This window comes from Myripristis murdjan, chromosome 16, assembly GCF_902150065.1.
Source record: "Myripristis murdjan chromosome 16, fMyrMur1.1, whole genome shotgun sequence".
In the NCBI taxonomy this organism is placed as follows: domain Eukaryota; kingdom Metazoa; phylum Chordata; class Actinopteri; order Holocentriformes; family Holocentridae; genus Myripristis; species Myripristis murdjan.
In genome coordinates this window covers 25,760,164-25,775,271 of record NC_043995.1, presented here as the reverse complement: position 1 = coordinate 25,775,271, position 15,108 = coordinate 25,760,164, and the positions used below count along the sequence as shown (strand labels likewise).

The 15,108-nt window shown below is 42.6% G+C and overlaps 1 protein-coding gene across 4 annotated transcripts in view; it reads left to right on the top strand.

The window, feature by feature from the left end:
• The window catches only part of gramd1a (GRAM domain containing 1A), a 44,138-nt gene extending 31,105 nt beyond the window's left edge, over positions 1-13,033 (top strand). For 3 of the 4 annotated variants that reach the window (XM_030073482.1, XM_030073478.1, XM_030073481.1), the window contains 10 exons: positions 235-381; positions 3,224-3,345; positions 4,578-4,720; positions 5,552-5,655; positions 6,168-6,392; positions 7,683-7,767; positions 8,528-8,539; positions 9,609-9,716; positions 10,083-10,203; positions 11,281-13,033. In XM_030073482.1, the coding sequence (XP_029929342.1) occupies positions 235-381; positions 3,224-3,345; positions 4,578-4,720; positions 5,552-5,655; positions 6,168-6,392; positions 7,683-7,767; positions 8,528-8,539; positions 9,609-9,716; positions 10,083-10,203; positions 11,281-11,382 (1,169 nt within the window). In that variant the 3' untranslated portion in view covers positions 11,383-13,033. The remainder of the gene's footprint in view (positions 1-234; positions 382-3,223; positions 3,346-4,577; positions 4,721-5,551; positions 5,656-6,167; positions 6,393-7,682; positions 7,768-8,527; positions 8,540-9,608; positions 9,717-10,082; positions 10,204-11,280) is intronic. The other variant, XM_030073479.1, reaches the window with a different exon arrangement.
• Positions 13,034-15,108: the final 2,075 nt, after the last annotated feature.

Genomic DNA, 15,108 nt, shown 5'->3' with positions numbered 1-15,108 from the left:
AGACAATGTGAAACTCCCCTCCGAAACACACAGATGTGTCAAGTATGTAAAACTGTCTTAACGTTAATGAAGTATCCAAGACATGTGGAAGCATTTGTCGCTCTGTAACCCTTACAGGAATTATAACACAGTATCAGAGGCCACACGAAAATCACAGAGGAAGTAAGAATCTAGAACTGGTGATTCTATTTTATTTATTCTAAAAAAATTTTTAATTCTGTCTTGCACTTCCAGGCGAAGTTGAGTCATTCTGTGCTGACCTGAGCGGGCGGCTGCACATCAACGTGGTGGTTCGCATGAGCGTGGACAAGCTGCACGACTTGCTGTTCTCTGCCGACACACACTTCATCCAGCACCTCTTCTCCCAGAGACACTTCACTGGTACCTAATGCACACACACACATTTACACAATTCCTGATCCCATGTCTAAAGGATCTCTGTAGGTTTTCCCTTTTCCATCACTGGATGCTCCTACACTGTGATGCTCAGTGTGTTCCAGGAGCTGTCTTGTGATGAAATGTTGTAATTTACTTTCTCAGTGTACCCACTTTATCCTTAATTACCATGTCTACTTTTGCTGAAGATAGTGATTTGGCAGAATAACTTCCGGCGACCCTCACAGCACATGAACTTGGTGTATATAGAGTTGTATAGTGCAAGAGTGACTGCAAGTGAGTGAGTTTGCTAACTGATCAGGAGTATAAGTTTTGCCCATAACTTAAAACCGAACACCCCGTATTTATAAAATCCAGCCCTGCATGGTGCAAAATCTGTTATGTGGTAGTAATGAGGTGATTGATAAAGTTACCGTTGTGATTGCTACCACTGCTGAGACACTTTATTGTAGAATTTTTGTCATGGTGGCTCAGGTGAAAGCCAATGAAAATGAGTATGCAAATTAAGGTTTCATCTGTACCACCTCCGTAACTGTCCACACCCATGTACAAGCACAAGTGAGTTACAAAGAACACAAAGAAAGCCAGCAAAAAAATGTACGAGAGGAGGTTGACACAGATCAGTCCCCATGCAATAACAGCAGTGGTTACGAATCAGACTGAATTAAATGAAGACTAGTTCTTACATACTTGAATAGCCAATAAATGCCAATTTAAAATGAAGTGTTAATTGACAATCAGTTTATCAAATATTAATGCATTCATTTCCAGCACTGGAGGAGAGCACTGAAAAACTGACAAAACATTCAGTAGCCATTAGTGATATTTTGGTTATGAAAGATGACCACTAGTGGTGCTAGTGAACAAAGGGTTTCCCTGTACAGCATCAAAAATATAATTTCTTAGCTCACACACACACGCACAAGGAGCACAAAGGCGTCATAGTACACAAGATTGTGTGGACAGGCCCACAATCTGCTCCAGGTTGTTTTTACTCTCTGCTCATTCAGTCATGTCAGCAGAAGAAAGAGACACAACTGACTTTGGAAATGTAGTGCTCTATAAAGCTTTTGACTGACGCAGCAAAGAAAAAGCATTTCATACTCTGCTATTAGTCAGTTTGCTCCTGCTAATTTAACCATTGTTACTTTTGTTATAATTTTTTTATTAAGATGGAAACTCTAGTAATGATTTACGGACGGGAAGTAGCTGAAATAGTTACCTGACACGCCTGCAACGTAACCAATGAATCACAGGGAGAGCCAGGAGCTTCCTCTCCAACCTGCTGCTCCGAGATCCGGATGTAAACATTAAGCCTTATAAATATTAAAAGCAAGACTTTTCCAACTATTTTTGAAGGTCATAAATTTATTCAGCGTAGCCACTGGGGTCCAACAATGTACTGTGTGTCTGCAAGTGAAATGAGGAATTTAAATAAATTGCCGTTGTTAATCTTCAATACACCTTTTTTAATACAGACAATCAGAAGGTGTTACTAAGCCAGCTTGCTAGGGCAAATGGTATTTTTTGTGCAGTGGTGTGCTTTTATGAGTTGCCTACAGGACACGCAAATGATCAGAAAGATAAAAAGCATAAGCAGTAAAACCAAGGTGGAAAATCCTGTTTTGTTAATAGCAAAATGCTGCCTGCCACAGTCTTAATGTTTTCTCATCAGCCCTACCTGTGATTTTTATGAATACGGGCTAATGCACAATATAGCTGTGTTGTATTATGGTTATGTATTATGGAAGCTGCTGTCTGAGCAGAAAGGGAAACTCCTCAGATTCGGAGGGAGGCTTATTGTTAATGTTTTAGATAGTTTTAAGATTGTTTTTCCATCAAACTGCATTTTAGCTGCACTGCAGATGTCTTGATGTGACATCACCTTGTCTCTGTTTGGTCTGTTAAGCAAATTAATAAGAAAAAAACACCAAAAACCAATCATGGCCCCAAAAATGCAAGGTGCATCATAGTTGTTTGTCATAGCTGTTTTTCTGCCGTGGTATAGGGTAGTTTTTTGTTCAGTTTCTCTCATGCAGGCTGTCATGCTATCCCAGCCTGGCTGATAAATGGAAATGGTAACGATTATTGATACTTTAGGCAGTCTTTATCCCCATCTCTCTTGCCCCCTCCCTCCCGGGAGACATACTGTAGGCCACTGTATTGTGCCACTAATGAGCATGCCACACTACTTGTTTACGCTGAGTTAACCTCCCTCCATCATTGGCTCTCTTTTTTCCTCTTCCCCCCGGTATTTTCATGCCTTGCCTTGGACACAGCAACACATTTTTGGGTTGCTGATTGTTGTCTCATTTGCACAAAGGCAGCTGAGTGTTGTATTCAGAAACACAGCATCAGTAAGTTGTACATTTTTCTGAATTTTGATCGCAGCAGAGGTGAAGCCGTGGAGTTCATTTGGTTGGTGGCCACCCCAGTCGGAGCCCCTGCCAGCCTGGGGGCATTGTGTCGCTCTAATTGGGGCATTTCTTTATTTCTTCAATTTCTTTATTGAAGGAACTAGGATTGACCATCTGGTTTTCACTCTCGCTTCACCACTATCACGGTCTTTCTCCTTTTTCTTCCCACTCATCGTTTCTCAAACTTTCCTGTGACTTTTTGCTCTCACTCTTTTAACATCAAATGTTTTTTTTTTTTCATGCTTTGTGTCTCTTGCATTCTCTGACTCACCCCTGTTCTCTCCTCTCCTCCTGCTTTTTCACTTGTTTTCTATCTTACTTTTTCTGATTCCCTCTCTGTTCTGTTCTCACTTTCTGTCTCATTCTGTCTCTCTTTCTATGTCTGTCTCTTCTTTTTCTTTCCTTCTCAGACCTGTCGGTGGGCGAGTGGCAGCAGGACAACAGCAATGGGAATACCAGCCGTGTGCTGAGCTACACCATCGCCATCAACAACCCTCTCGGCCCCAAGACCGCCCCCGTGGTGGAGACGCAGGTCAGTCCCAGACAAACACAGACCTTTTGTACTTCAGCCCATTCATGGTGCAGGCTTGATTATAATCAGATAAGCGGACACTAAAGCTGTGATTATTCATCCTGAACTTGCGAGGCGTCTCTGCAGTTTTATTTAACAGTGGTGTTTGGGGGTCCATTTAGTCTTGGCTTGCGGTCTGTTCCCGTTTTGTTCAAGTGCACATTACTGTGCTAACAGATTTTTTTGTTCTTGCCTTTACCCTTTTGGCATTTTGGTGACTCTTTGTAAACTTGGCTGTGCAGCAGGGGGTGTGCCCGTAACGATCAAGCAGCACATTGTAATTTCAGTGTCAAGGATTACTGGGATTTGTGCTTGCTTCGCCTTCCTGCTGCGACCGCGTCAAAAGTGCGTGGCTGAAAGCGCAGGCGTGTTTGTGGCATTGCCAAGCGATGGACACGTCAGCAGATTGTATTTTAAATCTTACCTGTTTGTGGATACGTTGGGCGAGCTGACTTGGATATAATTCCCTTAAGCAGGAAAAAATGAGATGCAGTTTTTTTTGTGGCTAAATATTTGTCATCCTACATAGGGCTGTTAGTGTGTGTCTTGACTCATAGAGTAGAGTGAGGATTGTGGAGGCGGCTGCATCCTCTTGAGAAGTCAGGGCTGTAGCCAAACTGCCCTGTTTGTCTCTACATGTAATATCATCGAGCAGTTTCATATGTTAAACAATCGTTCTCCTCGGACCAAAACAACACACTAACCAGATGTGTTATCTCCTCCCAAGATTATTTAACATTACCTACCCTCAGTGGCTTATTCAATTTACTGTGTACTAGCTTGTTCTGACTGTGCACCTCAGGCATGAAAGAAGTTTCTTTTCTCAAGCGGAAGCTGATATTCGCATCAGTTTCCTGTTGCGAAGAAGTTTCCTCTTGAGAGAAAAGAAACGTCTTCTGTGCCTGAGCTATTCCAGACTGTGCTCTTTCATCACCCATTATCAACCAGGCCAAAGTTGTTCTGATTTTAAAGTGAAGATGAAGAGGTGACTTTTGAGCCAGTTGCCACTTCCTGTGTACTGTTGACTGCAGGTTGTGCCACTGAGTAGAGCCCCAAGTGTTAAAATACACAGAACAAACCACAATCAGGCCACTGCTCATACAGACACAACAAAATACATGAGTAACACTGAATAGTAATACTGTGTTTCTCTGCTTGTGGTGTCTCACCTCCACCTGTCTCCCTGCCTCCAGACTCTGTACAAAAGCAGCGCGCGAGGTGAGTGCTACGTGGTGGACTCAGAGGTCATCACCTCAGGCATCCCCTACCAGGACTACTTCTACACCGTCCACAGATATTGCCTCACCTCCATCAACAAGCACAAGAGCCGGCTGAGGTGGGTTTGTCTGGTCTGCTGGTGTGGGTCAGATTTTTCCTTTTTATTTAAAAATAAACAGCTGACAGGCTCTGACACACCACGCTCAGACAGACAAGCCAGGCGAGGAAAACTATCAAGCGTTTAGAGTCTTGAGTTGAAAGCATTATTCTTCAGTGGGAGTTCATAGATCTCACACGAGAGAATCTGTAATTGCTGCATTATTCTGTTCCCACGTGGGTGTTGCAAGTGTTATATTTATTGTACTTACACAGCGATTATGCATTTAGAACCTAAAACAAATGTTGCTTGCACAGATTTTTACCCTGTGTAGTGTTAATGTTATACTGCTAGAGTTGGTAACTGTATGGCATCAATTGAATGTCATTACATTGAATATGGGATCCTTCTGTAGAGCTCTGCACATAATTGACAGCAGCAAAAATGATGCAAACGACACTCATCTGGTTAAATCTCCTGGGGCTGTGAACCCCCTTTGCTGCAGGAAAAAAAATCCAACCAGAGCTTTCCCTGCTGTATCTCCTTTTCTGTCTCCCTTTGCTGTTTTCCTGCTGCAAGTGTTCAACATAGAAAAGTCAAGGCTCTTGCTATTGCTACACATATTTATGCAACAAGTTCAGAGCTGTTCCCTGCACACAAATCACAAAATAATGCACTGAATATCAGAGACTGATGTATCTGAGAATGGATTTTTCTCTTACAGTAAAGTCAGAAAGACACCCTTTTGATCCTTTGTGAAAACAAGTAAAAAAAAAGACATGATCCAGGCATTGAAGTGTTTCTATGTTGCAAATGTTCTGAGCTGGATATGTTTGTTTTTCCTTCCCCTAGAGTTTCCTCGGACATCTGCTACAGGAAGCAGCCGTGGAGCCTGGTGAAAGCCCTGATTGAAAAGAACACCTGGAGCGGCATAGAGGAGTATTACAGGCACATGGGTGAGTCACATGGTCTGCCTTCAGTCTGCTGCTTAATACACACACCCTCTAGGAACCTATTAACCAACTTAGTTTTTTTCCAACTTCTTTTTTTTTTTTTATCACAGAGCAAGTTTATCATGAAACACAGTGTTGCCTGCTGTCTACTCTTTAATTCATCTATAGCTGTGCTCTGTTAATGAATGTTATTTTGGCATCTTGGCATCTCATCACACATTAAACACACATAGGTTTTTGATGTACAGTAAAAGCCATACATTAATAAAATATACACACGCAGAGTATCCAACAAACCCAGCTCTGCTCCCGAAATGTGTTGCTATACTGTTTAAATATGTTGATGATTTTGTTTTCATGGTGCAAACAATTTCCACTAAATCTCGAAATTCACAAAGCCTATTACCCAGCCTGTAGTTTGTCTGCCTGCCTCTTCCTGGATATATTTATTTTTCTCATTACTCCTTCTTCCCCTCTATTTCTTCCGTCCGTTTTCCTTCTCTTTCTCATGCCAGAGAGTGAGGTGTGCAAGCTGGAGACGCTGCTTCAGTCGGAGGTTTCCGTTGTAACCACAGGCGAGGCGGTGGGAGCCGACGCTGCCAAGACCCCGCCGTCCCTGCGCCGGCGGAAACGCACCTGCTCCCGACGGCAGGGGGAGAGAGAGAGGGAGGGAGGAGTCGTGGGCACCGGGGACCGAGGAGACAGAGGAATCGGAGAAGAGAGGGACAGAAGAGAAGCCGGTGAGTCAGCAGGATAAAAGTTTTGAAGTCCGTAGAATAAGGGCTGGAATTTCAGTCTTTGCAGCCAACCCTGAAGGTCATGAACTGAAACCGTGTAGCCAAAGTAGTGTCTTGGATTGAGCTCCATGCTCTACCAGCCTCTAGTGGAGCCGTTTGGTGCTGCATCACAGAAACATCATCAGGGTTTCCACTAACCATGGAATATCTGGAATATCATGTTTTCTCCTTTTATTAATAAATAATATAATCAGGGTTCCTACGCATCTTGGAAAACATGGGAATTTATAGACTATTTCTCCAGTCATGGAAAACACCTGGAAAATTTTAAAAACGCCTTGGAAATATTAGTGAGATCCTTGAAAAACTGTAGAGCTCACGTTTGGACGTTTTCATCAGCTCACATCGTGCATTCTATCTAGCTGCTGATGTCCTGTTTCAGTACCCATTACAGTGTCGCAGTGTGCATGAGAGGCCAAGCAGGTCCAACATGCTGTAAACAACAAACAGTGCATTGACGATGTGTGATTTCACATGTCAGTCTCCTGCAGTTTTCAGTTAGTGACACTTTGTCCGTTTTGAATCATTGTGCAGTTTTAGTGATGCGTGGATCCGCTCTGATGTTGTGTGATCCCGCACGTATGCATAAATCATCTGCCCACCTAAATTAATTATTTTCTCTGATTTAGTGACCTGCACCTGCATGGACATTTGCCACAAAAATAAAGCTTAAAATATGTTTTTTTATATATATTATTATTTTTTTTCTCATTAATCATGCATTATTTCCCCATCTGCTATTAACCAGAATGTTTATTTTTATGACTACCACCGCGATCCATGGATTATTCATGGAGCCCACACATATATCTGCATCATTAGAGTACATAAGTCATTGAGTATGTCCTCGAAAAATCTTTATGTATAAAATGATTTGGAAATGATGGGAACCCTGATAATTCAGAACTGCAATAAAGAAACTAGGGAAAATTTTTCATTTTACACATCTATTTGTAGTACCCTCATATACTTTGATCTCGCCAAACCCTCCCACTGTCCCACACATTCAAGGAGGGGGGAAAAAGGAGAGGAGAGGGGAAAAAAACATGGCGGGTTTCATGGCAAAAGACATTTTAAGAGGGATATTCCAGAAGGAGAAATTCTCTAAGGAAGTCAGAAAATATAATCAGATTCCAGAAATAAGAAATTTCACATGGATTTTAAGTTAGTGAAAATAATGAAAGTTTACATCATCACTGAAAGTAAAAAGTATTTTTATTGTTTTTGTTTTAGGTGGTCAGTATATGAAGCTGGGAGAGCGTTCACGTGGCGGAGGACACAACAGTATATCCACCATCCTCCTCATAGTCAGCTTCATGTAAGTCTTTGTATGTTTGTATGTGCATGTGTGTGCGTGTGTGTGTGTGTGTGTGTGTGCATGCATGCATGTATATCTGCTAGTATATGTCTGAGTCCATGAACAATGGCAGATATTTGTACAAGGAAGACTGAATCCTATCTTGAACTTCCTCTCTAGCCTTTTTTCATCCAAAATAGTTTCCAACGGCTCTATTTTTTTTTTAAATTAAATTGCATACCAAGCAGATGAGACATCAGGAGTCTTTTTTTTCTCCAGTCATGTTACTTGCAAAGAGTTGCTGTGGATTGAGACAATTTTCCAAACTGAGATTATCATCTGCTCAAAAAGTGGGATTTTATGTGTGTCCTTATTGCAAAACGTTAAAACATCGCTTTCCTGTATGTAGTTCTTTCCGAGCAATGCAGTCTTTGTTATATTGGTTAACATACAGGGGTGTTTTTTTTTGTTTTTGTTTTTTTGTTTTTTTTGTTTTGTTTTTTTTGGTGGTGGGTTGGGCTTGTGGTGAGCATGTTGCTCGCAGTCCTTTTGGGAATAAACAATCTTTTTTGGTTGTTTGTGTCCAGTGTGTGTCTGATCACATAAATATTTGTGATACTGTGTAGATGTGAATATACTTTGCTTTCTGCTTCCTGCTTCTGAATGCTCCCTTGTCCAGACATTGCTATGTATCTTTCCTCTGCATACTAACAGCCTCCCAATGCCTCTCTTGCTATTTCTCTGTCTTTTCCCTCCTTGTCGCTCTACTTCATATGCATAGGATCTGTATCAGGTACTGTATATGAGGCTTTGATACTATGTCATTGTCTGCTTGACTCATAACTATATTAGGATGGTGTTTTTCTTGCCGGTAAAAATCCACCCTCAACACAGTATTGTTAAATGAATTCAAGCAGATTTCTTGTGAAGTTTTTGGTTTACCCGCTTTTCTTCATCATCAACTTCTGCTTTAGTTAGCGATTTCCTGCCTTTCTCAGTGTGTCTTTCAACAGCCCCCAGAGAACAGGCGTGAACTTGTTGCAATCAGCTGTGGGGCAAGAGGTTTTCCTGTTGGGGCTAAAGCAAGAATCAGGCCCCTTACTCAAAACACAACCACATCATGTGACTGCATTGCATTCTGGTCTGTCATAACACTACTGTTGGTGGGAAAAAAGGGTACTTGTGCTTCTTCTAGGCTGTATTTCTCCTGTTTGATTGTTCAAAGTTGGTGCAAAATGTTGTGTCTATCGAAAAGCCCTCACTCTTTAATTTGGAGGGATTGACATCACTGCCTGATAGGGAATACCTTCTCAATTAACAGTCATGTTTGTAGCTGCTTTGGAGAGTTTGTCAATATTTTGTCATGCTCGACCAATTTTCTTAGAGAATAAGAAATATACTCCACCAGACAGCAAAATTCGTCCAGAAATGTGAGGTGCCTTTCCCTTAGGTGTTTATCAGCAGTGCTTTAGGGTGGATTTTTCTGCAAACAGCATGGCATTGTGCATGAGAGCTGGGTTGTGATTGAATGGATCCCCAGTTTGAGTTTCCAGATTCTCAAACATTTGAGTGTTTTGTAGTTTCACAACTCGTCATTTTGCACGGCAACCTCTGCCATCAGTGTGTGTGCTCGAGTGTGTGTGAATGGGTGAATGTGAGACAAACATTGTAAAGCGCTTTGAGTGAATGGTAAACTAGAAAAGTGCTATAGAAATGCATTCCATTTACCATTTTGTGACTCATTTAGTACTGCCGTTTTGCCTTTGACATCTTGTTGGTGTTCACTCCTTTCCTTTTTGAGCTTTTGGTGTGCATGTCAGCAAATGTTTATGATCGCCTCCCCTTCTCTGTCTCCCTATCAGTCTGGTGGTGCTGGTGGCTCTCAACATGCTGCTGTTCTACAAGCTGTACGCTCTGGAAAGAGCGGCTCATACACTGGAGACATGGCACTCCTACTCAGTCGCTGACAGGTAAACACTGTGCTATTTTCCAGCCAAATATAGAGCCCCTGTTATCACCATTTCTCACCCAGGGAATACTAGGTTTCATTAGCCTTCTCCCCCAGGTTTGCAGTTATTCTCGTGGGATCTGGAACATGTAGTGAATATAACTGCAGCTGGGTTATGAAATACTCCGCAGAGAGTTTTAGGTTATTGCACATCAACAGTTCTCGTTCTGTCATTTGTTCTGGTCTCAAAACTGTCAAAGACAAAATGTAGAAGCTGAAGCCAACTTGAATGACTCCTCTCTTTCCTCTCATCTCCTCTTCTCTCCTTTCTTTCTCCTGTCTTTCTTTTCTGCCCTCCTCCTCTCCTCTCCTCCCCTCCCCTCCTCAGTCCCCTGCCTCAGACAGCAGGAGAGTGGGCTCAGGTCCTGCAGCTCCAGCGGCAGTTCCACCAGGCTCAGCTCAGCAAGTGGCAGCAGATCCTTCAGTCCTCTGTCACACTGCTCGACCAGGTGTGTGTGTGTGTGTGTGTGTGTGTGTGTGTGTGTGTGTGTCAGAATGTCATAATACCAGAATTTTGGCAGTATACACCAGCACCAGTGAAATTCCACAATTTTCAACACCTGTTTCGATGGCACAGCAGACAACAGAAATCCTGTTCAGTACACACTCCTTTATTTACAAACTGTATAAACATTAACAAGTGAACACAAACTTTGTCTCTAATATTTAAACACATAGCCTATGTTAGAATAGGAACACACAGTCAGGAGACCAACATTGGCCTGTATACTGTACATTTAGCCAATATAGTGTCAAAAGCAGTGACAACTGCTCATGGGAAGTCAGCAGAGCCTTAAGTTGCGACCTCATATTGCTTCCTCAGTCTGACCAGCAGGTAAAAAAAACCCAAAGTAAGAATTTTATGATAAGAACAGTGAAAAGTAAGCAAGTCTTAGCGTTGCAGTGATTAGTAGTGAAGCTGCAATCAGCAGATATTTTTACTTGATAATCAGTTATGAATTCATATGAATCAGTTGACTAATTTTCCATCTTATTGACTAACTGATTGAGTGAGTAATCGTTTCAGCACTGCCTTCAAATAGAAAACAAACCACACCGACAAAATGCTGATTTAAAACCTTTTCTCATCAGAAGCTGTGGAGTGATCACAGCAGCCATGGTCATTGCCATTGCTGTTGCGCTGGTATACATCTCCAGTTTCATCTTCACTGTGCATCACACAGCTCTGGGCTGAGGTGTCAAGCTGTAGCAATACTGAAAACCCCAGTAGTGGTGCCATTTGCAAAATTTTGGTATTGGCATAAGTAGTTCATGTTTTTGTGACACTGCTTGTGCTGCGTGTCTGAAGTTGGCTGTTTGTCTCTGCAGGCGCCTGTTGTGAAGTAAACTGGTGATTCACACAAACTGTTTGTGCTCATCATGTTCTGAATGACATCACTATTTTATGTAAGCCCGACTTGCCTGACCTGATGTCCCCTCTTTCTCTTTCTCTCACTCTCTCTCTCACTCTCTCTCACTCTCTCTCTCTCTCTCTCTCTCTCTCTCCCTCACTCTCTCTCTCTCAGATGAAGCAGTCTTTAGAAAAGCTCCATCGGGGCATTGTGCTTCCTGAGGTGCAGCAGGACCCTCCCGCCGACCCCGTCACAGAGTCCCTAACTGAACCCTGAGCCCCCGTCCCGCACACCCACCTTTGGTCAGCACCCTCACAGCCTCCCCTTGTCTATGAAGAGATCCTGTTGGGACGGCTGTGTTGTGTGTGTCTGTGTGTATGCGTGTGTCACATGGTCTGCTCCTTAAAAACGGGGAGTGGGACGTGCAGGAACGTTGTTTTCCCATAACTCTCCCAGCCTGAGAGACTTGAAATGGTGAACTCAACCCCCAGCCTCAACAGAAACAACTCTCAGCAACTTTTTTGGCGACATTCAGACTGGAAGCTTTCAGGACCACAGCAATAACGTAACCACAGTGGTGAGCCAATCTGTACTGTACAGAATCAAGCCTGTTTGGACCATCCACTTTGCTGAAGCCGCTGTCCTGCTGCCTGCGAGTGAGCTCACCCCCACTGAGAGGACCCAAGAGACATTTCAACACAGCCAGCAGCATTTCAGAAGACTTGAACTCCCTTCATTTCAAAACCCTCTATCACAATGCATTTCACAGGCCTCAGCCGACAGACGATCCTTTTTGACCTACAACGTCCAGCGGGGAAGGTGATTCTGGAAAGCGGGAGGTGCTCCTAGTTCTGGTAACAGTCGACACCTTCGCCTCAGTTTGATGCCTGCTGGTGCAAAGGGGTGGAGGCGGGCCACCTCTCTCTGCAGGAAGTTTGTTCAGGACACCGCCGGCTGTGTGAACGGGAGGAACGGACACACGGACGGAGACGAAACGGGAGAGTGCTGACAGCAGCAGGAGGCGCTCAGTAATCCCCGTCTTGTCCTCCTTTCCTCTCGTTCTTTCCTTTGGGGATTTACTATTCTGTCTTAGACTCGATCCCAGCTAAACGCTGCAGCCGTCCTCTGCCTGTGTGAAGGGGGAACATTTCAACACCAAGACACTTTTTTTCCCTTAGTATTTTTAGATTTGACTTCTACATCTAAAAAAAAAAAAAAAACTGACACAGACACACTCCTCCCCACCCCTTGGGGGTTTTATCTTTTCAGAGTCAGCGTGACTGGGACATTTGTTAAGACTCCAAACTGCGTGTGACTGTTGCCTTGGACCGTTGCAGTATTTATTACCAGTGACTTTGGTTTTCCAAAAAAATAAGTCCTGTCCTGCTCTGAAGAAGTCGTTTTGTGGGTGTTTTTGTGCTCTGTTTTGCTGTTCCAGCACGGACCAAGAAGAGCGACACGTGAATTCTCTGAATGATTACTGGTCATAGCAATAAATGACTATAGTGATTCTAGTATTTTTTGAATGTTTCAGACAAAGTAGTATATAATAATGATAATTATGATAATAATAATAAATTGTGCGTGAATGTGTGTAGGGGCAGAAAAAAGACAAGCAAAAGAGGGTTCAGAGTTTGATATGACAGACGTGTGCGTTCATTAGGAGTTTGATGTTACACCTTCAAATGTTACATTTCATATCAAGAGTTTATGTTCGATTCTCTATCGCATTCGGTCGCTCACCTTTATCATAGAGCCAGACTTGAACTGTTCAGGGTTACTGTAGACTTGACCAGGTAGAAAACGTAGGTGCAAGAACAGCTACTTCATCGTCCAAACTGGGCTGGACTTTTCAAAAACAAAAACAAACAAAAAAAAAAGAGAAAAAGGACCAAGCGGAACTTTTTAGGCCCAGATGAAGAAAAGGGAACTATTTTGCAGTATTGTGTCTTTTTGTGTTTGTAAGTTGAGTACCCTTTCTCTTTTTATTGATTTCCTATTCATTTTCTATCTTCACTGACTGGTAGTCTGCAGCTCCCGTCTTTAGCTACTCTCTGCTCACACCTCTCTCCGTCCCGACTCCTACCGTCTGAATTTCTGCAAACCATCTCGTCTGCAGTCCTCCCTGTTCTTCTCATCTGTTACTCAGCCTGTGTGCTCCCTCGCTCCCTCCATCCCCCCACGCTCTCTCTCTCCCTCCTTTGCACTGAAAATATCATCTGTGGAAGCGTGTGGGCCCTGCTGTGCACGGCCAATCGTGAATTGTGGATAATGAAAGGATGCTATATTTATTAAGGGGCGGGAGGGTTGGGGGGGGGTCTGTGTACAGGGAGGGAGAGAGAGAGAAGGATGGGGAGCAGGGAGGAGAATGTACTGTAAAAGATTTGATTGTATACAATGCCATGGAGAGAAATGAAACTTCTAAAATATGCAACAAGTGCTTGGTTGTGTTTGATTCTACTTGTGTGTGTGTGTGTGTGTGTTTGGATGGATGGATGAAGTTGTATTTGTGTGTGTAACAGGTCAAAATTTACAGTTTTTTTTTTGTTTGTTTGTTTGTTTGTTTTTCTTGAGCCGATTCTCACCAGCATTATAATCAGGGCTCCCATGGCTCATGGAAAATTCTGCAAACTCTATTCCTGGCAGGGAAAGTCCCAGAATTTAATAATAGTTATGCTAGTTATGTAAAACATATGGAATCTAGTCAGTTTAGTTTATTAGTTGATTAGTTTATATGCATAACATGATAGCTGAGCCATTCTCTCCGTTAGATCATTAGTCCATTTGCATCTGTAGTTCCTGGGCAGGAAAACATTAAAGCAACTTCAACAACAACCACTTGAACAACCGCTTAAAGTCATTCACTGAACATTAATATTAATTTTCCAATGTGTTCACATTGTGTTCACTTCCCCTGCAGAGCAAACAAAGAAACTTCAACAAGACCTCTGAATCTGAAGAATATGTTCAAAATTTAGGTCAATGGCTCATGGAAATTCAACTCATGGAAATTCAACATTTTAATCATGGAAAAATCAGGGAGTTTCACGCTTGAAGTTTCAGTGTGTTTCACATGTTGTGTGATAGACTTTTCAGAGACAACAGACAGAAGTGAGTTAGAGCCCCAGCTGACTAAAGGCAGGCCTGTAATGATAAACCCAGAGGAGGTGCCACCTGCTCGGTGGTTTCACATATTTGTGGGAAATCAAACACTGTTCAGGTGCAAGAAAGTAAAAAGCCAGAGTTCGATTTCTCTAACTCACCGATAATCCTTCCCAAAGAGATTTTTTTATTTATGCTTTCCACTCAGAGAAATCCAGTGAATTGTTTGATGGTGGTCAGCTGTTTTCATATAAACAAGTTACTCTCTCAGCCTTCTGTTAACACATTTACACCGTGACTGTCTGCACGCAGGGCAGCTTGGAGGCTGTATCAGCTCTCTTGTGACCAGAAGGAATCGATTTGAATCCCTGAACCTACCGGCAAAATATCAGTGAACAAACATGACTAGCACTCTGGTCAGCAAACACTGCTGAAGTGCCTTTGGCAAGGCAGTGCGGTCTTGATGCTACTGCAGAATTCATCAGAACATGATGGCAGTGTCAGGTGGCACAGGTCTGACTGGTTTTTCACTGTTTGTACCAGTGGCTGATGTTCATCCTCAGTCTGCACAGTGAGGTTAGTTTTAGATATCAGGACGTGGATCGGCTGCCGGTCATCCTGGTACAGAAAGACGATTCCCCGAGGTAAATAATCCCTCACAGTACACGTGAAACCTTTTTTTTTTTTTTTTTTTTTTTTTAATTAATTTATTTTAATTTTCTGTTCCTACTGTGCTTTATTGTGCCCAAACTCTCACATAGCACCCCTTTTTTATTTGGGCCGTCTTTTAGAGCTGACCTAATCAAAATATGCACAAAACTGCAACATGTGAAAGTGCAATATCCAAATTGTTGCAGCGGTAGTTTGCCCTTTAAAGTTAAATGTGTGACAAAATACCAA